The 23,068-nt window shown below is 38.0% G+C and overlaps 1 protein-coding gene across 3 annotated transcripts in view; it reads right to left on the reverse strand.

Moving 5' to 3' along the window:
• Positions 1–4,398: 4,398 nt before the first annotated feature.
• The window catches only part of ZMAT3 (zinc finger matrin-type 3), a 35,593-nt gene continuing 16,923 nt past the window's right edge, over positions 4,399–23,068 (reverse strand). Inside the window, exons 3-7 of one of the 3 annotated variants that reach the window (XM_036243374.1) lie at positions 17,772–17,891; positions 15,414–15,580; positions 15,192–15,292; positions 11,498–11,658; positions 4,399–4,706 (exon numbers count right to left, since the gene is read on the reverse strand). In XM_036243374.1, the coding sequence (XP_036099267.1) occupies positions 4,674–4,706; positions 11,498–11,658; positions 15,192–15,292; positions 15,414–15,580; positions 17,772–17,891 (582 nt within the window). In that variant the 3' untranslated portion in view covers positions 4,399–4,673. Of the gene's footprint in view, positions 4,707–9,458; positions 11,659–15,191; positions 15,293–15,413; positions 15,581–17,771; positions 17,892–23,068 lie in introns of those variants that run through there. The other 2 variants (XM_036243373.1, XM_036243372.1) reach the window with 2 other exon arrangements.

Consider the following 23,068-nt stretch of genomic DNA (forward strand, 5'->3'; position numbering starts at 1 on the left):
TCTCCCTCCCACTCTATCTGTACAAAAAATGGAGAAATATCCTCGGGTGAGGATTAAAAAAATAAAAAATAAAAATGAAACAGAATTCATTTATGTTCTTCCCCAAAATAAATTGTGGTTGGGAAAACTTTAGTATTTTGTAGTTTAGTTTTTACATTGTCAGCATGGTTTGCACATGTCTGGTAACATCCGCCTCTGTATATAATTTTTTAAATGTCCAACAATCTTTTATAATGAAAGATTTTTCTAATCCTTTCCCTTTCAGTTTGGGGTTTTCATTGACCATAATTTTATTTTAGTTTCTGTGTTTGTTGTTCACATACCCAAACATGTATGGGTAATGGATTTTTTTTTAAAGCAAAATAGATATTTTTAAAATATCACAAAAAATCCTACACACACATGCATAAAATATACATACATATGCATATATGTGCATCCTGATTCCCAATCCACTTTTCTCATTCTGCATACTTCAGCAGCTGAAACTGTAAAAGAATCAACTCCTTGATACCTCCTAAAGATATGATGTCTGCTCTTGCTTTAAGAATGAAAACTCCTGCCCTGGCCGGTTTGGCTCAGCGGTTAGAGCGTTGGCCTGTGGTCCGGAGAGACCCGGGTTCGGTTCCCGCTAAGGGCATGTACCTCAGTTGCAGTTTGTCCCCGGCCCTGGTTGGTCGTGCGGGTGGCAGCCACTCGATGTGTCCCTTTCACATCGATGTTTCTCTCTCTCTCTCCCTCCTGCTCTATCTGAACAAAGAATGAAAAAGTGTCCTCGGGTGAGGATAAAAAAAAAAAAAGAATGAAAACTCCTGCCCTGGCCGGTTTGGTTCAGCAGTTGGAGCATCGGCCTCCAGACCAGAGAGTCCTGGGTTCAGTTCCCGCTAGGGGCATGTACCAAAAAAAAAAATGAACACTTAAAAAAATGATAACAGTTTCATGTCCTCCTTTCCAAAGGACAAAATGAACACATGGGACTACATCAAACTAAAAAGCTTCTGCACAGCAAAAAAAACAACCATCAAAATGGAAAGACAACCCACTTTATGGGAGAGCATAATTGCCAACGATACATCAGATAAGGGGTTAATTTCCAAAATATATAGAGTGCTCATACAACTCAAAAAACAAAGACAAAGAACCCAATTAAAAATGGGCAGAGGGCCCTGGCCGGTTTGGCTCAGCGGTTAGAGCGTTGGCCTGCGGTCCGGAGAGACCCAGGTTCGGTTCCCTCTAAGGGCACGTACCTTGGTTGCAGTTTGTCCCCGGCCCTGGTTGGGTCGTGTGGGTGGCAACCACTCGATGTGTCGCTTTCACGTCGATGTTTCTCTCTTTCTCTCTCCCTCTCACTCTATCTGAACAAAATAAACAAAATATCGAAAAATGTCCTCGGGTGAGGATAAAAAAAAAAAAAATGGGCAGAGGAACTAAATAGACACCCCTCCAAACAAGACATACAAATGGCCAAAAGACATATGAAGAAATGCTCAACATCACTAATCATCAGAGAGATGCAAATTAAAACAACAATGAGGTATCAAACAACAAGTGTTGGTGAGGGTGTGGAGAAAAGAGGACTCTAGTACACTGCTGGTGGGAATGCAGACTGGTACAGCCACTATGGAAAACAATATGGTGTTACCTCAAAAAATTAAAAAATTGAGCCCTGGCCGGTTTGGCTCAGCGGTTAGAGCGTCGACCTGCGGTCCTGAGAGACCCGGTTTCGGTTCCCGCTAAGGGCGCGGACCTTGGACCTCGGTTGCAGTTTGTCCCCGGCCTTGGTCGGTTGTGCGGGTGGCAGCCACTCGATGTGTTCCTTTCACATCGATGTTTCTCTCTCTCTGTTCCTCTCTCTCCCTCCCACTATACCTGAACAAAAAATGGAAAAATGTCCTCGGGTGAGGAAAAAAAAAATTAAAAATTGAACTGCCATTTGACCCAGTGATCCCAATTCTAGGAATATACCCTAAGAAACCTGAAACACCAATCAGAAAGAATAGATGTACCCCCATGTTCACAGCAGCACTATTTATAATAGCTAAGATTTGGAAACAGCCCAAGTGTCCATCAGTAGATAAATAGATTAAAAAAGCTGTGATACATATATACACAATGGAGTACTCTGTAGCTGTAAGAAAGAAAGATCTCTTATCCTTTGAGGCGACATGGAGGAACCTGGAAAGTATTATCCTAAGCAAACAAACCAAGCAAAAAAAGACAAATACCACATGATCTCACTTATTTGTGGAATATAATGAACCTAACAGTCTGAGGAATGGGGTAGTCCCAGAGACGTGGAAGTGGGGTACAGACTGACAATCCCCAGAAGAGGGGGTGGTGGGGGAGAGATAAACCACAGAACTTATATGCATGTATGCATGAACAATGAACATGGACAACAAGCTGGGGACAGGGCGGGAATGGATGGGGAGAGGGAATCAGTGGGGGGGAAAGGAGATACATCTGTAACAAAGATAAATTAATTAAAAAAATTTAAAAAGTTAAAAAAAAAAGATTGAAAACTCCTGTTTCGTGTCACAGATCCAGAGACATAGAAGGGAGTATGGTTCAGACTGCCAAACCTCAGAGGAGAGGGGCAGGGGGAGGAGGGATGAGATAAAGCAAAGAACTTATATGATGTATGCGTAACCAATGGACATAGACAACAATGCTTGGCGAGGGGCGGGATAAGGAGGAGGTGTCTGGTAGGGAGGAGGGAATGCATCTGTAACAAAAATAAATTTATTTAAAAAACTCCCCTCTCGTCCACTAGGTGGATTTTAGCCAAAGATCCTGCTTCAAAGGTAGTGTACCAACCACATTCAAACTGCTAACTGTAAGCTTTAGAGAGTCCACAGGGTGGCACTAGATACCTTTAATCAAAGCCCATAACCTAGCAAGCTGTTTCTAGAAAACAGGGACAGAGAAGAGCCTCTGGCATCAGCCAAGATTAAAAATTTAAGCTAATATTGAAGACATCTTGCTCCTTTCTGGAGGAAGGGCTGCCAGCCAAAACACATAAAGCTCTAATTATACTTAAAGACATCCAAAATGCCAACAGAAGTTATATAGACTACCCATGGTGGTGCATATTACTTCCAATGGCAAATTTACTCTGCTCCTCTGGACCTGCTCATTACAAGTATCTGACATCTTAACATGTTTACATATACTCTCTCCTAATACACACACCTCAATCTCTCTATCTCATCCCTCTCACACAGGCACACACATATACACACAATGGAGTATTTTCAGGTGATTGGGGAGAGAGATGTTGTTAAGGACTTATAATCACATCCCTATTAAATAATATTTACATTTCACAATAGTTGCCTTTCTTTTTGTGAATTCTCAATTTTCGACAGTTTATGAGTATCCCACAAATGGGCATAAAACTTGAGCTCTCAACTCAGGTGATAAAAATCTTAAAACTCATCCCAAAAAAGATCTATTTCTTATCTCTCTACAATCTTATATCAATTTATAACAGATTGGGCAAGTTCACTGCTAGTCTTTTACAGACAGGCAATTTTAAAGGATAATGCCCAGAGCTTAACCTTGAATAGATTTTCAGTGAACAGATAAGCCTCAGAAATGTCTGTAAAAAAGAGCTGAGAAGTTCCACTGGTTTAAGACTTTTTTCCCTTAATGCCCATTATTATGGTTTTCTTTTAAGCTAAAAATCTCTTGGAGATGATTTAATAAAATGTGCTGATGTCTTGAGTATTTTAAAACACACGGAGTCAATGTGATCTATTCAGTTCATTCAGAAACTCTTTTTTTGTGTGCAGACAAGAATTTTTCCCACGGCAGTAAGTGTATGTGTCTTGCATCCCGATTAAACCATAACAGCACCTTCCGGGCCTATAATTTATTCTTTAAAATGAACATTTAAGTTCAAAAGCACATTGCATTGTAAACCGGAGTGCTTAATGACCATACCCCAATAATATATTGTATTTTAAAGCTAATTACAAGAGTATTTTATACGTGAAATACCCAAAAGATTAATGGGTATATATATGCCTGTTGATATGTATTTATTATCCAGAAGCGTCAGTTACGATCCCGCTAAGCTCAACTTTTCTCCGAATTTGAAGGGAAGATAAAATTATAAATATATCAATAAAATGAAGAACACACTCCAGTGTCAGGCCACCTCCTGTGACATGGGGAGGGGGTAAGGTAGTGTGGGCTGCTAGGTCAATTCTGCAAGCCCAGGAGCTGACAAGACTCTGCCTGGGGTCAAGTCCACAGCAGATTATGTGCAGACTGATGAATGGTGAACCCACGGCCACCACACATCAGCATTGAAAACACCACCTCCGTGCTGACAGTGTGCCTTTCTCCTCGGTCTCCAACTCACAACCCAACAATCTGCAGACAAGACTCAGAAACTGTTTTATTAAATTGAACACAAAATGCCTGTTACAATAACGTCAAGCCTTTATCAGAAATCAGTACATGGTGAGGATACACAGCCAAAACAAGCCATCAACATCAGCAGTGTAAATTTTAAATAACTTTTTGATTTCTATATTCAATATGCAGAAGAAATAAAACCAAAAGAGCAATTTCACAATTCACAGTTGATTGGTTTTAATCCCACAACACTTTTGTCCGTTCTGTCGCCCCAGCACAGAAAAGATTTCCACTGCGGTGACTGGCACTTAGCCCCAACAGCATACACAGATGTTAAGCCCCTGTAGGACATTTAGAAATAATTTTAGGAAACAATCCCAATTTCACAGTTTTGGCTGGCATTTTTTTTTTTTTTTTTAGCTATATCCTTTACCAGACACATTTTTAGTGAAATAGCAAAACTGTTTTAAAAGCTTGCCATGCCATTAAATGAAGGGTTCTAACATCTCCCTTGGTTTTCCATGATTTTATTCTCTAATTTAAAACAACAACTGCACTAAAATGCAACCTTAACAGTGAAAGCAAAGTCATTTTTGCTTTTGGATCTAGAGCAGACATCCAAGAGAGGCGATGTATTGTCTTAGCAGATACATGAAATGCTTTAGAGCAGTCTGACATACTTTAGTAAGGCATTTCAAAGCAGACACACCATACCCAAATTAAATCATTGTGGGCAGCCAAGGATACCACAAGTGAACATCAACTAACACAGAATCAACATGAAATCCTTATAAAATGACACACGAATTCACAAAACCACAGAAAGGTGCTCAAGTACCAAAAGAAGGCAAACAATGACCAGCCACTCTTAAGAGTTTTGTTCCCTTAATGCCAGATTTGCAGAGTAGAAATAAACTTTACATGTTCTTTGCCCTAAGATAATATTGTTCATTCTGACACATGGGGTTACTTTTCCTTAAAAAAATAGATCATGTAGAGAATATACATATAATCAGTGATACAGAACATTTATTTTCACTAGTGAGGGGGTCACTTAAGCACTTACATAGAAAGAGTTATGAGTGAATCATGAAAGTCATTGAAATGCAAAAATAAATCGGATAAAACCTGCATTGGTTAGTATTCAACAACAAAGTGATATTTTTTAGCTATTCCATTGGCCTAATAAGGAACCAAGCCCATAAAAAATTCATTAAGTTCAAAAAGTCATGATATGCCTAAAAATGAAAGTCTAATTAATAAAAATACATATTTTTATTTTAAGGGCCCCAAAGGAAGTGTTATTTTAGAAGCCATGAACCTTATCAAACTAGGACAAGAATGTGAATCGAGAGCGCTGGAGTTTCCATCCCAACACAGCCACTACCCTTCATGCCCTGGAGGGAGCAAGTCACTGAGATTCTTTGTCCACAAAAAAATTGGTATAATAAAGGCATACGTCAAAAAAATTTTTTTCCAAACAGTACTAAAGCTAAAGGTGGTTACTGAGGCTCACAATTTCAACAACTCATTGGACAATACAATCATTTCCAGTCCTGCTAATTATGGCTAAAGAAAGCATGGGCAATTACCATTCTCAGGGAACTCAAAGATTTTAGATAAGTAATGGTTTTAACTTTCCAAACTACTTAATCTGCGGTTCTAGAGTTTTTTAAAACAGCTAATCGTCTGTGGGTTTGACGCTCTACTTCTGGTAGAACAGGTGCAAGTGCTGAAGGAAGTGTGGTACCACGAGAAAAGCAGCAGCAGCTTGAAATGAGGTATAAGCTGATTTAATAAACCCCAATCAGTAACTCACAATTCTTTAAAGAAGCTGCATAGTTCAGCAAACAACAAGGATAAGGGAGAAAGTCTTATCATGAAACTTTAAGACATATGACAATGAAGCATTTAAAATGACCAACAGGAGAAAACTTCAGTTTGAAAGTTGTCTTCCCTCACTCTAAGCACATACAAAATCAGAAACTGAAGGCCACAGTCCAAAGAAGTGTATGTTCATTGGCTCAGGCTATCAACATCATGAGTTCAAGGAACGTAAAATCTAAATTTATGATTGAGATGCTGTTTTTAAAAGATATTGATATTTAAACAAATATTAAACTCTAGTTAATGACACCTATTCTGAAGTGTTTAGGGGAAATGTAGTATCTGAAATTTACATTGAAATGTGTATTTAAAATAAACTGTGGAATGATGGATGAACAGGGAGATGGACAGAGGTGGTAATACAAGTATATAAAAGTGATTGTAGAATCTAGTGGTGGGTATATTGTAAAATTTTTTCAACTATGATATGTGTTTGAACATTTTCATAATAAAATGTTAAATTTCTACAATAAAATTAATTTAGCAGTGTGTTTTACAGACTCAAAGTACTCAGCAATTTTAAATTTTTAAAATTTAAAGCAGGGAAATTTTTGCTTTAAAAGGCCTCAGATCTGATTTATGAAGATGCTTCTTTTAATGTAGAGACAAAGTAATACAATTACTATTTATTGTACATGACAATATCTTCCCACACTTCATCTGCAATACATAATTCTCTCCTCTCTATAGAAGACACAAGTTTGAAAAAGAACACTGAAGTTTTACAAACATCAGTGTCAAGCTTCCCAATCCACCACACCACCATCCACTAAATATAAATGTAAGACAGATAAAAGTGAAAAATAATCTATGACTGTTGCCAGCCTATGACAACTGAATTCATTTTCAGGATATACGGTTCCTGATCAATACTAATAACAGTTTAACTCATTATCAAATTGAGACTGCATTAAGGAAAAAAAAATATGTAGTACACAGAATTCACACAGACCTTTGCTATTCCAAGCTTCTGTATTGAATGAACTGTGATTAATGGCAATAATTCTGTCATCTCTTCTCTCTGTGAAATGCTAAAACTTGCTAAAGGCACTCATATCTGGGCTTAATAAAGACAGGGTCACATGGGACCATAAGCCAGTATCTTTTTTATTTTTTTGGTAGCTACCCAGAAAGGGAGTTTACAAATGACCCTCCCATTCATAATGGGAAGAAAACGTCAAGAAAGCTATCAGAAGAAATGTTGTATGGGAAGCTATTTACACACCTATTTGTCCATCCAGTTAGATTGATAACTCACAACAGTAGGGATCCACCACCAAAAATAATAATAAAAGCAACAACAAAGCACTACTATGTATGAAACTCCTGAACAGCAATTTGGCTGGTTAAAAAAAAAAAAAAAAAAAAAGTGCTAAGGAAGAATATTTTTAAACATCTCTTCAACAGCCTGCATTAAACTTTTGCCTGTACTGACAAGACAGCTCTCTATTTCTAAAGTAACTCTATCATCCTTACATGCCTCACCAAGTTCTTCACAGAGTACTTCCAGCCCAAGTTCTGACACTGAGGAAACCAAACAGATTAGGTTCCACATCCACCGTTCCTAGGCCACTCTGGAGAGGATGCTATGCAGGATGACATGTCTCCCCTGACATAAGCAAACTCATTTTACATAGGTCACTGGGCAGCCCTCAAACTGGCATTGCTCCTCATTCCAACCAATTCAGGAGTGAAGGAATCATAAATCCCACAGCTAATCCTTAACATCTCTACAGAGGAAGATATATATATATAAACATTCGTTCCAAGTGTAGCTTAGTTAGGTAGCCATGGCAGGTGCACCAGTGGCATAGAACAGCTCTGCAAAATAAAGTGGAAGATCTCATGCTTCCTTTTAACTGTTCAGGTCAGAGGGACATAAGGATGACCTCAGCCACGTTTCTTCACTCAGTCTCAGGGTTTCAAAAACCTAAATGGTTTTCCAAGTGTACCAGCCCATTAGAAGGGGAAATAGTAAGGAAGAACATTTTCAAAATGGATGGTATACAAAAAGTATTCACTATGGAATTCAGTGCAATAAGAGACAGGCAGACAAATGTAATAAACAACATGCACATATTTACAAGTTGCAGTACATGATATACAAAGACAAGATCAACAAAGTATTTTCTGTTCAATGTGGAGTCAAAAGCAATACATGGCACATTCGGTTTTGTAGCTTCACTTTTTGAAAAAAACACTTCAAAGGCATATACAATCCAATTTTTTTAATTGGGACATGGAATTTTCCCTTTACAACTTCTTGTCCTCAATATCTTAGAAGAGTTTCTATCATCTTCTAACATTGATTTTGAATGACAATTTACACAAAGATATTCACAGAGCAAAGAGACTTGATGCCATGAGTTCTTGCAGATGATTACTGAAATCTACTTAATTTAACTGACTACAGATTTTCCGTTGTTTAGGCCTCGGTCCATCCTTGTAGACAGCATGTAAAAGACACAAACATCATTCCTGGGGAGCACAGGGTGCAGATTCTAAAGCACATTACAGAGTAGGACTGGACTTCACACATGAAATCAACAGAGATCACAGGTCACTGACTGCAGTAGTAACAACCTTCTTTGACAGGGCAAAAACACTGCCTATAAGGAATGCGAGAGTATGAGAAACTGTACGATGCAGAGATGTATTTATCTAGGCATTTCCTTTCTGACAGCCTCTGTCACCCTTGTTTCACCTATAGAACACAGAACGTTGCAAGGTAACAAGCCCAGAACACAACCCACTGTCATGGGGATTTGTAGGGGCTAATTTTAGGGGGGATGTGTATATAACCTCTATAAATGATCATGGAAGTTATTTATGAACTTCCTAGAGTTTAGAAATTAAGGAGCAAACTGAGTTATCGTAGGCAATATGGTAGCTAAAGTGTCATATAAAACAAACACATAGCTCTTTTTTAGTGCAAAGAAATATAGCAAGTAAGAAATAACACTATAAATCTCTTTTCTTTAAAAGAAAATGTGTTTATGCATTCCTAACATCCATTAAGGGCACTGGGAGACTGGAGACCTGAATACAAAAGGCCAGGAAAAAACACCAAGGCCTTAAATCCACTACTTTGCATGTATAATAAAATTGTTAAGTAGTGAGAGAGAGGAAAACCCTTCCTTTAATTTTATTTGCAAAGGAAAAAGTGAAAGTAGATGAATATCATTTTTACAAAATGTAAATTTTTATCCACAATCTGTTTCTGTATCTGAAATAAGAATTCAATGAAATCTCTATGGTATCACATAAAAGAATATACCTATAGTTTTATGTGTGTGTGTGTGTGTATGTATATAAATACACATACAGAGAGAAGGGAAAATGGGATTTTTAAATAATAGAACCTAGTGGCCAGCACTGTAATATTAAAATCTACTAAAAAGTTATATTTAGCAGCAAAATGAATAAATACTGACCAAAAACAAGTTCTAAATTGCCCTAAACTAATCAGCTGTATTTTATAGATTACTGCACAAAGGGTTATTATACTAAGAGTCACAGGTCTAGATAGACTCTCAACCGAACATTACTTTATTCTTCTGTTTGGGGGAGAGAAAAATTATTAAATAATTTTACTTTTCTAATACCATCCCTTCAATAGAAGAGTAACCTGCTACTGTATCAGAGGTAAACACAAATCTGAATTTTAAATATAGGTCCAGAATGTTCAAAAATCATTTAGAAGTATTAAAGAAAAGGAATAATGATTATAATTTTCCTTCTCTCATCTCTTTGCATATAGAATTCTCAAGAAAAAACAGGAGTTTGATATTTTTTAATTAGCAATATAAGCAATCAAGTGTGAATTGACCATAGTGCAAAGATACGGCTCAATATAAACTTCCATGTTGCATTTCAAAAGAAGTATGGATGAGCACCGGTCTTATCCATGTAAATATAGTAAGTAGATAAAATACAATTAATGAAAGTTCATAGAGTACACCATTAGTTAATCTAGACATACAATGGAGCTTTATTTTAAAAACAAAATACAAAACTAATAATACTGCTGTAATCATCAGATACCAAGTAATCTATAATGTATTTCTATTGACTTCAAGAAAGCTGAATTAGAAAGAATAAAATCCAAGTTGATGTATTTTTCTCCTAGAAATGATGATACTGAAATTTTATTAACTTTTTTAAATGTCCTCTCTATCTATGAAACAGAAAGGTAGTGGTATTTTTCAGGACAGCCAACTAACAAGACAGAGATGAATGTAAGTAAAATACAAGGATCAGTTTATCTACAAAGTCTGCCAAATCAAATACCCAGAGATCTAAACTTATGACTGAGGCCATCATATAAGTAACAAGTCACTATCAATGAAGTAACTCTAAATTGAGAAGTCAAACACATCTTTACATTTTCTAAAACCAGCTGAAAAATATTTTTTTTAAAAAAATATCATATCTATCTTAAATTCATTGGATATTCAAATGTGGGGCTTGGAAATCCCACAACATAGCTGGGACATGAAAATTAGCTTACTAGACAAGTTAATTCAACTCGAGAGGGAAAAAGGAAGAGGGAAGAAGGGGCCTTTAAACGTGCGAAATCCGTAACTGGAAGTGAAGTTTCACTGTTTGGAAGTCCACAAGCACAGCGGAAGTGTCTGAATCCAAGACAACCTTCATCTCAATCATGGGAAGACAAGATAAAGGGGGACGTCCTGGGAAAGACTCTAATGCAGTCTGTAATAGTACATCCTACCAACAAGACACTGAGTGGAGGTGGTGGTTCCGAAGAAGCCTTGGAAACTGAAATTTCTGCTTACCTGTTTTTACTGTGATCTTAAGAACTCAATAAAATCCTTTCCTTAATAGTACATAAAACTAAAATGGCAAAAGAGGATGAGATTTTTAAATAGTTAAAGCTCTAAGTGGTCAGGCTACTAACTGACCAGAACTTGGTCAAGATAAAAAATTATTTTTCGTGGGGTACGAGGTCACATGCTCTAAGTGACTCAACACAATTGACCTAGAAAAGCATCATGACCTAAGAAGCCCATTCTTGTCGTTCCCCAGTTTTGACATCTCACGGTACCACTGCAGGTTACATGTATTAACATTAAGCAGAGGAATGTACTCATATCAAAAGGACCACAAAGCAGGGCATGTTGACAAAAGGCAAATACCAGGCAGGACGAGCTGCTCTATCTGAATACAACAATCACTATACATAGCCCAGATTCTCCATCTCATTCCTGTACCGCTGTTCAGACACCTTGCTTTTATGCTGCTTGCTCTCTAAATGATGCCGGAATTCCACCTCTTCGCCAGCCCCAACGTTGCACATTGAGCAGTAAAACTGGCCACTTGGAGTGACACACATGGCCAGATCACGTGGAATTCTCTGCCGAGAGCGGCGATTGAAGTACGGACCTGCTAAAGCAAAAGATAAAAGTGATGTGTTCACTTCAAAATAGTCACTAAGTGAATGACAACAGTCTGATCAATCATCATTGTAATCTGTATTTCTAACTTAAAATTATAAAATTCACAGATTTCTAGCTTTAAATGAATGTGAAGTTAACGGACTTTTTAAATTACAATTTTATACAGGTTTGATACAGAAGTACGGAACGTCAGGCCCATGGGGAGCATCAATACCAGCGAATACATAGCCTCACCAAATTAGCCTGACCAAATACAGCAGGCTAATTTTTAAGTTGATTATTTTGTATGCCGCTTGAATGATATAAATATCCAAATGGCCGTGGCAGAAAAAAGGTCCCCCACCCCTGATTATTGTTAAAAAGTTACTGTAGCCCTGGCCGGTTTGGCTCAGCGGTTAGAGCGTCAGCCTGCGGTCCGGAGAGACCCGGGTTCGGTTCCCGCTAAGGGCACGTACTTCGGTTGCAGTTTGTCCCCGGCCATGGTTGGTCGTGCGGGTGGCAGCCACTCAATGTGTCCCTTTCACATCGATGTTTCCCTCTCTCTCTCTTCCTCTCTCTCCCTCCCACTCTGTCTGTACAAAAAATGCCAAAATGTCCTCGGATGAGGATAAAAAATAAAAAAAAATAAAATAAAAATAAAAACATTAAAAAAAAAAAAAAAAAAAAAAGTTACTGTAGAGCCAAACCCAAATTCTAAATGACGACATCTCTAAAAAGTAAATACAACTTTTAAAATGATTTAATTTCCCAGCATTATATGAAGTTTCATAATTATGTTAACTTTTTAATCCAAAAATTCTATTTCTAAGAATTATCCCAAGAATATATTAAGATATTTTGCATAAATATTTATTAACAAGGACATTTATTTCATCAGTATTTATAAAAAGCTTTGCAGGGGAGATGTCGGGAAAGAAGAATTCCAAAAACACAATTCGAAAAATTATGATTAAGAAAACCGTGCAGTCACTAAAAATAATAGAAACATTTTAATTACATGAAAATGTGATTATAATATGCTATTAAGTAAAACAAGAATATCACAAAATATAATCACATTTCTATTTTAAAGAAGTAATATGTAGAAGGAGTGGAATGACATATAAAAATGCTGATGTAATTATTGATCATTTTATTGTCTTTTTACAAAACTGACTTCCTTAAAACAACAATGAGGTATCACCTCACACCTGTCAGAATGGCCGCCATCAACAAATCATCAAACAAGTTCTGGTGAGGGTGTGGAGAAAAGGGGACTCTAGTGCACTGCTGGTGGGAATGCAGACTGGTGTAGCCACAATGGAAAACAATATGGTGTTACCTCAAAAAGTTAAAAATTGAACTGCCATTTGACCCAGTGATCCCACTTCTAGGAATATACCCTAAGAAGCCTGAAACACCAATCAGAAAGAATATATGCACCCCCATGTTCATAGCAGCACTATTTATAATAGCTAAGATCTGGAAACAGCCCAAGTACCCATCAGTAGACGAGTGGATAAAAAAGCTGTGGTACATATACACAATGGAGTACTATGCAGATGTAAGAAAGAAAGATCTCTTATCCTTTGAGACGACATGGAGGGACCTGGAAAGTATTATCCTAAGTGAAACAAGCCAAGCAGAAAAAGACAAATACCACATGATCTCACTTATTTATGGAATATAATGAACATAACAGTCTGAGGAATAGGGTAGACCCAGAAACATGGAAGTAGGGTATAGACTGACAATCCCCAGAAGAGGGGATGGAGGGGGGAGGGAAGAGATAAACCACAGAACTCATATGTATGTATGCATAACCAATGGTCATGGACACAATGCTGGGGACAGGGCGGGGGAGATGGGGAGGAGGGTGTCAATGGGGTAAAAAAGGAGAAACATCTGTAACAAAAATAAAATTAAAAATAAAATAAAATAAAATGTAAAAAATATAAAAATAAAATAAAATGTCAAAAATAAAACTGACTTCTTAAGTTAGACCATTAACTTATTAATTTTATGCTTTTCTACTATAATAAATATTTAAGGCTTTTCTCAAAATATTACTTTTACTGCATCCTACAAATTTTGGGGGGAGGACCCTACAAATGTAATATATTTTATTACTATTTGGTTCTAAAATTTCTTTACATTGATTTTTTAGAGAGAGAGAAAGAGACAGAGATAGAAACATCAATGAGAGAGAATTGGCTGCTTCCTGCACGCCCCCAACTAGGGATTGAGCCCAAAACCCGGGCTTGTGCCTTGACCAGGAATTGAACTGAGACCTCTCAGTCCATGGGACCTCTCAATCCACTGAGCCACAATGGCTGAGCTGGTTCTAAAAAATTTTAATATTTCATATAATTTCTTCTTTGACTCATGAGTTATTTCAAAGCGTTTTTAAATTTCCAAACAACTAAAAATTTTGTAGGTTTTTAAATATTTTTGTTATTGACATCTCACCTAATTGTTCTCTGGTCTGACCTAAAGTTTATTTCATCTAATATTAATACAGCTATCTCAGCTTCCTTCATTTCAGCCTTTATTTTTTCTTTATTGACTTTAGAGAAAGGGGAAGGGAGAGGGAGATAGAGAGATAGAAACATTGCTGAGAGAGAACATGACTGGCCGCCTCCTGCATGCCCCCCACTGGGGACTGGACCCACAACCCAGGCATGTGCCCTGACTGGGAATCAAACTGGCGACCTCTTGGTACATGGGTCAATGCTCAGTCACTGAGCCACCCCATCCGGGCAGCCTTTTTTTAATCTAATCTTATAACCTCTGTCTTTTAACTGAGAATTTAGTAAATTTACATTTATTGTAATTACTGATATGTGTTTAGGCTTTTGCTAATTATATTACATTATTGTTTCTATATGTCCCTATCTTCTATGCTTCATTTTTCCAATTACCTTTCTTTGTTTTTTGTTTGTTTTACTGTTCACCTGAATAACCACATACTGTTCACCTGGTATATGTATGCACTGGAGCCTGGGGGGTGGGGGTGGGGGTGGGGGACAGAAAACATCCCTAAAAACTGGTTGTTCTGAACTGAAAGTGTATATCAGAATCACAGAGGAAGCATTTTCAAAACATATGTATGTCTGGGTCCTACTCCAAATTTACTAATTGAAATCTCTAATTCTAATTCACTACCCTGGTTAAACATCACTGCTATAATGTTTTTTCTTTTCCCTAATAAATATGGATTTAATACAGTACAACTTTAAACCAAATAGCTCATTTTTATAATGCATTTTATATATATTCAGCTGGCAAATACCAGAAGAAATATAAAGGAACTATAATGAAAGATCTTAAAACTTAAACTATAGTTTAAAATAAAAATAAATAATATATTAAATAGAAAATAAATAAGACCTGAAATAAACACCAGCTTGAAAAGCTACTAGACCGATTCAAACAAAACAGCTTACCCCAAATCTCAGGGCTATCTATTACCATTCAAAGAAATAAAAATAAAGGAAACCATTTGCAGTAGGTAGCCAAGGTCTGTAGAAATCCACTGGATACCTGAATTATTCTGTACTGTATACATATTTCTCCTATTAGGCATCATTTTATATTCATTTCCTTCTTTCCGGGTCCTCCGTTGACCAGCCTCTGATGATTCCCTGGAGAAAAGAAATTTTAAAAGAGTGAGACTTCTAAACAGGGATCCATTTCAACACTTTCTCTCTACAGATAGTGAGCCTCACACAACACTTTGGCCTCAGAGAAAATGGCAATACCTACGAGAATGAGTTACTCTGAGCTTCCGCCAGCCGCAGTCTCTTGGCATGATTCTTCCCTTGATAGTGAGCCTGAGCCACAGCCGGAGAACTAAAGGAGGCATCACAGAGCTTACAGTAATCATTCTCTGTGGCCAGGATCACTCTGCCTCCCGGCTTGAAGGAGCCCGTCTGACATCAAAGACATAAGGAACAAGGTTAAAAACAATCTGGAGCTATTCCCTTCTTCACCTCAAAGTTCCTTCTAAGGCTAGGAGACACTTAATCATGGCTTTGCAGGACAACCATCAATGTACCAAAATAATGAATGGCTCATACTATCTCCAATGATTTAAAAAAAAAAAGTTTAAAAACTCAGCATGGAAGATTTAGGGCAGTATAGGTAAGGCCTAAAATCACATTATTAGAAAAAGTAAAGTCAGCCCAGAATCCATCAACAAGCATTTTCTGAGCACCTACTGTTTATAGGGCTTGCTACCTAATACAGACACATATTTAAAAAGTGAGCCCCTACACAAAGAGTCTACAAGTTAGCTACAGATAAAACATAATTAGGAAAATACAACCAGCAGATCCAAAACAACTGTATTCAGGTTGGGAAACAGTGCCTGAAAGACAGTATGCACTCAATAAACATAAACAGTATGCACTCAATAAAAAATGACAAACTAGATTCTGTCTGGAGGAGAAAAAAATATATACAGGCATCTGGAAATCATATCATCTCAGGACCAGCTGAAAGAAATAGCACTGTTTCACCTGAAAGAGAAGATTTTCTGGAGACAGATAGCTGTCTTCAAGCATCACAGAGGGCTATGCTATGAAAGAAGGCTAAGGCTGTTTGTTCAAGGGTGGAGCTGGCTGAACGCAGTCCCCAGCAGTGAGCAGCCATCCAGTTCTAGAGCAGCCTTCCAGAAACCGTAGTGACAACTGCACTGCCTGATGATCATTCTGGGAATTTTCCTGTCTTCTGATTCTGTGTTTAACATACCTCATTTACCCCCGCAAATTCTTGAGTATGGAGGAATAGCTGTTATCCATACTTTAAGTACTGGAAAACTGACACTCAGAAAAGTAAAATTATACCATGGTAGTTGTAAGTAGAGGTCTAAGATAAAAAAGAAATCCTTGGCCCACCACATGTAATGCCATGGACAACTTACTTAGCTTACCTGCACTTCTAACACACTTTCAGGTGAGACCAATGTTGCTGGCCCATGGATTACCCTTTGAGGAATGAGGCCAATGCCTCTAGGTTATTGCAAGCATTACATGAAGTCAGGGCTCAGGACTAGCATGAGGCACAGCAGGCACTTACCATGGGCACAAAATTTAAGAAAGCATAAAAAAAAAAAAAACAGCAATCAAGGTAAATAATATTTTAATGAAGTATTTTTTACAAATCAAACCTAATACAAAAAAAAAACAAAACAGTGAGGAACAAAATATCAAATATTAAAGACCAGTAGCTGTGCCATACCAAGCCATGTTGCAGCCTGGGGCAAAAGAAAAATCAGTGATACTTATCCTTTCTTTAAGTTTGTGACTATTTTGTTCATCACTGAATTTTTTAAATCAATTTTAAAATTTTTAAATCATTATCTTGACCACTGATTTTTTTGTCTCCCCCTTAAATGGAGTGCATCTCTCTCCCAACCCTAGTCCCAGCCCTGAATGAAACAACGCATGAAAGGGGCTTGGAGGGCACCTGGCATAATACAGACTCAATCAGAGTTATCATTTGTGACCACTGTATTGTTCTAAGGACAAATAATACTTCAAGACAGATTAAAGAGTAGATTTCATACGTCAGGGGATATTTGAGTACAGGAATATCTTTCTTGAAACACCTACTCTATGTTTCAAAGAATGAACGGAACTCTACTTTCAACCAGAAAGAGTTTATACAAGTTCTCTGCAAAGAAGTTTTAAAAAGAAAAGGTGGGCGGGGGTGGCAATCTCAGGAAACTGATCTTAATGGAAAGCAAAATATAACATAAATGGGATTAACTGCAATAAAGATATAAATGTTTAAAAATCTCCTATTCTATTCAAGGTTAGCTGGTTTTTATTCTAGCTTAGCTTAGACATTGAGGGTCATTTAAGCCAGAATTTTGAGAAATACATAGAGAAAGACTCATGAAACAATATTTGCTTCATCATTTCATGCATCACAGCCAAAGCCAACGTTCGTGGATTTTGGCATGCATTAAATCCAGCCGTAGAGTTCAAAGAGTTAAAAGCACCAAGTGGGACCTTTCAGGAACATTTGCCCAACTGTACCTTGATGGGCACATGGATAACAACTTTCACCCATGACCATCTGTTCACAGAACAGCTTCCACCCTGACACATGTCTCACCTGTGGAGGGACTGGAACAGCTGGAGTAGCCACAGGTTCTACCGCATTACTCATTCTGGCAGGAGGAGGACAGCTATTTGCTGCATAGTAATTTCTGAGTTTCTTACCATGATTTTTACCCTAGAAGTAAAATGAAATGGGTAATCACCCTAGGGAGAATTTGTCACCTTGAGTTAATATCTTCACTGAAAAAAAAAAAGAAAGAAAAGAAAAAGAAAGAAAAAAATCACAAGCAACACTACCTACATTTTATTCTTTCAGATATATGCAACACTGGGGTAAACAGACCACTAGCTACATTTGATTATTTGATCTTAAAGTAAGAGTCTATTCTTTGGTTCTAATAGGATGATTAAATTTATCTAGGGCAGATAAGAAAACAAAGCCAAAAGACATTAATTTCCTATATATTTCTAGAAAAGTATTACATTTTCCAGCGATCCATCTCCTCCCCAAACTTGTTGCCTTTCATACGCCACTGCCTAAATATGAATTTCATGATACTGTGATCTAATCTACTTTATGAGTCTGTAACAAAATGGACAATTCAATTATTTTTACAAAAATAGCTCTTACAGAGTATTTTTTTACTTTGTGTATTAGCTCATTTGCTGCTCACAAAAATCCTGTAAGAAGAAATTTTTAATGTTGTCCACATATGACAGCTGAAGAACTGCGATCCAGAGAGCCCGGAGGACTTGCCGCCAGCAGTTCCAGCAGGACCCAGCCGTGCAGCCAGAGCCTGAGGCAGGCCTTCCAGAGTCCCAAGCAACACCCTGTTTTACCACAGCATGATGCTACAGGATGCACTGTGAACCTCTATGAAAATGGATTTGCTTCTCCCACTATGTTTCCTTCAAGTTATTATTCACATGACTATACTCCTTGAACGGATACAAATTGGGGAGAAGGGTCAGTGATCTAAAAGCATTCTAAATGAGGGTTAACAAGTGTATTACACAAATCAAACTTGTAGGCATGAATTCACTATCTACTATATGCTAAGCCCTAGAAAGAAATAGGACAAGCGCACACTCTAGAGGTGACAGATACAGATGCAGTTAATAAAAGGAATGAGCTAAGTTCAACCTTCTGACCCCTAAAATGCCCTAAAGGAACCCTCACTATGGTTACAGTGGCCTTCAGGGAGTCAAACCCAGTGGTCATACCGGTGCGTTCATCATATTCTAACTCTAAGCAGCATGACACAATTGACACTCTCTCCTTCTATTTCTTCTAAGACTCCCTGTTACACCCCTACCTCTCATTCTCTAAATGCTGCAGTGTCTAAAGCCCTATCCTCAGCTCTCTTCTCTCTCCATCTACAAACTGTCAGTTATTTCACCCGGTTTCATAGCTTTAAAATATTATCAATAAGTGGCTGACTCCCAAAATGATCTATCTCCATCTCTGTTATGAACTCAATGTTTGTGTCCCGCCAAATATATTGAAATCTAATCCCAATGTGATGGCATTGAGAGGAGAGGCCTTTAGGAGGTGATTGGGTCTTCAGGGTAGAGCCTACTGAGTGCCCCTTTATAAAGAGGCCAGAAGTACCCCTCACCATCTACCTGCCATGTGAGAGTACAAGTCAGCAGTCTGCTATCTGGAAGAGGGTCTTCATCAGAACGCAACATGCTGCGCCCTGATCTCAGACTTCCAACCTTCAGAACTGTGAGAAATAAATGTTCACTGTTTAAGCCACCCAGTCTCTGGTCATTTGCTACAGCAGCCCCAACAAACTAAGACAATCCCTAACCTTCAGAGTCACCTATCCAAATGACTTCTTACCATTCACACTTGGCAGTCCTAAGAGGCATGTCCAACTTAAAATATCTAAAAAGGAACTTTTGATTCCTACCACACAGAACTTTCTCATCACCGTCACCACCACTAGTCATCCAAATTTCAGTAAATGACATCCAGTTACTCAAGAAAAGCCAAAGGGTCCTTTTCTTGATTCCATCCCTCCTTAAAATCAATACACCTAATCCATCAGCCAGTCCTATTAGCCTACCTTAAAAATATATCCTAAGTCATTCCACTTCTTTCCATGGACACTACAAATACCACAGTAATCCAAGCTACCAACATTTTCCACTTACAGCAACAACTCCTACCTGCTCTCTGCTCTCACTCTTTCCTCCTACAATTCTCCTCCCTTCTGCCAGAGTGGTAACTCTAGACATAGATCAGATCATGTCACTCTCTCCTGTAAAATCTTCCAGTGGTTTCCAGCTACACTTAAAATCAACAGATCTTACCCATAAGGCCCTACATGATCTGGCCCTGTTCACTCCTCATATTTTATTTTACACAGTACCCCTTCCCCCAGCCCATTATGCTCCTGCCTCACTGGCCTTCTTTCTGATCCTTAAACATAACAAATTCATTCTAGCTCCAGGGCCTTGGTACTTGCTGTTCCTTCTACCCACAATGGTCTTCTTTCAGATCACTGCATGGCTGGTTCCTTCTCATCTTCCAGGTCTCAACCTAGACCGCATTTTCCTCAGTCTGAAGTGTCATGCCCATCCCTACCTACTTCCCTCCACACACACACACACACACACACACACACACACACACACACACTTCATCACATTACCCCATTATCTGCATTTTCCTCAGTCTGAAGTGTCATGCCCATCCCTACCTACTTCCCTCCACACACATACACACACACACACACACACACACACACTTCATCACATTACCCCATTATCTGTCTAAAATAATGTTTGTTTACCCTCTGGAGTGTAGATTTCTTGGAAAATAAGAACCCTGTCTGTCTTGTTTATGGTTCTAGACCCAATGTCTAGAATAGTTTCTAGCATATAGCAGGCAATAAGTAAATATTTGCTGGACAAATAAATCAAGAAGTATAATGGAGATTAAACAAAAACTACTAGGAGAACACAGAAAAGGAATTTCTTACTTCCACCTGAAGGTGTCAGGTATGAATTCCCTGAAAAGGGGACATGTAAGTCATCTTTTAAAATGAGCAAAAGTTTACCAGCCAGTTAAGGAGTGAGGGGAAAGAAAATTGTGAACAAAGAAAATGGTCTCAGCAGAGGCCCAGCCTGCTGGAGAGATGGTCTTCAGGGTCTCTCAAAGAAGAGGTAGGATTTGAGATACACAGGGGGCTAATCCTTAATGGTTTTGTCCAGGATACAGAACTTGGACTTTGGTGGCAGCAGGGGACCTCTGAGGAACTTTAAGCAAAGTAGTGACATGACTGGATTGCATTTGATAAAGATTTTCCTGGGATCAGAATGGGAGATGAATTAGAGTAAATCAAAGCCAGAAGCTGGGAATAGAGAAAAGAGAGCCAAAGGCAAATACCCAGGATACTAAAATATGAGGATTTAGAAAATGAGAGAAGACTGCTTGGCCTATGAAGTAAGATGAAAATCAAACAAGGGTAGTATCATGGAAGCCTAGAACAAGGTGATTCAAAAGAAGAGTCTAGTTAAATGTATTATAACCCAGGAATTCTACTTCTAGGTATTATCAAACAGAAACACACATCTAAGGGGATTTTTATAAGAGTGTTCCTAGGACTTTTGTAACAACTGAAAAATGGAAACAACTTAAGTGTCGATTTACAACATAATGGATCATTTGTAGTCTATTCAGACAAGGGAATACTATATACTCAGTGAAAATAAACACTCTAGGGTCACACATGGCAATAACTCGAACAAAATGTTGATTTAAAAAATTAAGTCGCAGAAGATATTTAAGAATAATCTTTTTCATATAAAAATTAAAAAGATGAAAAAAACTACATATTATATAGGAAAACACATATGTAGCCAAAGTACAAAACAAATATGGGAACCAATAAGAAATACCAATTCAGTGTAGTGGCTACATCTGGGAGCACAGGAAGGGATACTATAGGGAATAGATATGGGGGGGGGGGGCACTTCAAATCATTGTCACTCTTTAAACTAGATGGCAAATATGTGTGTGTATTACATTGTTTTAGTATTTTTTTTATGTTTGAAGGACTTCATAATAATTTAAAACAATAACAAAATTGGGAGTGGTTCATCAGGTGAAATGCTACTGTGGGGTCAAGACACAGAAGTGAAATGCTTGTATTTGATAAGACAGAGGTCAAGAATAGTCTTGGTAAGAACCGTTTCAGTGGAGTAGTGGGGGATGATGGGTATATGAGTGGCTTAAGAAGAAAATGGAGATGTGAAATTAAGATAACCAGTATAGGCAGCTTTTTAGAAGAGCTCTACTATGTCAGGGAGCAGAGAAATGGAGGATAGAGTTAGAAAGGAAACTGATCAGTGAAAGATTTTTTAAAGATGGGTTTTATTGCCCTGGGCAGTTTTGTTCAACGGTTAGAGTGTCAGCCCACTGACCAGAGAGTCCCAGGTTCAGTTCCTGCTAAGGGTATGTACCTCGGTTGCAGTTTGTCCCTGGCCCCGGTTGGGATTGTGTGGATGGCAATCAGTTGATGTGTCTCTCTCATGTCGATGTTTCTCTGTCTCTCTTCCTCCCTCCTGCTCTATCTGAAGACAAATGCAAAAAAGTCCTCGGACGAGGATTAAAAAAAAAAAAAAAGATGGGTTTTATTTAGCCTACTTTGCATGACAACAAGAGGAAGTCAGGGGAAATAAAAACAGAATAGATGATGCAGAAGCTAAAGTATGGCTAAAAGAGCACAGTCTATGAAAAGGCAGAAGATGATGAGGTGTACACTACTAAGGGAGGGGTCAACTTTAGGTAGTATCAGGTATTTTCTTTTCAAAGCAGTATCCACAGTACTATTCAAGCCACTACTTCATTGATAACATAATGACAATATTGGCAGCTACAAACTGTTGAGCACAAATGTGACTGATAGTGTTCTAAACAATTCATAAGTACTATCTCATTTAACCTTCATGAAATCTCTATTTATTGGGTATAATTATTATTCCCATTTTACATATGAGGAAACTGAGCTGAAAGAGTTAAAAACTTGCCCAAGAGCTTCCAGATAGGTGGGTAGCAGCTCCCTAGACTTGCATCTCCCCACATATGCCATACAAACAATAAAGAATGATAAGAAAAATAAAACTACACACAAATCATGCCCTCCACATTAAGCAGACACAACAGAATGTCCAGACTTCAAGACAACTGTAGGGAAGAAAGAAATAACATCAAATGCCAATGAGTAATCAATCACTCGTGCTCCTGCGTAAGCCTCCAGTCAGCAGGAAGAGTCTGACAAACACTACAAGACGGAAGAGGCAGCTGGCAGAACACCTAACACTGGTGTGTAACTACCACCA

This window comes from Molossus molossus, unplaced genomic scaffold, assembly GCF_014108415.1.
Source record: "Molossus molossus isolate mMolMol1 unplaced genomic scaffold, mMolMol1.p scaffold_m16_p_5, whole genome shotgun sequence".
NCBI classification, from domain to species: Eukaryota; Metazoa; Chordata; class Mammalia; order Chiroptera; family Molossidae; genus Molossus; species Molossus molossus.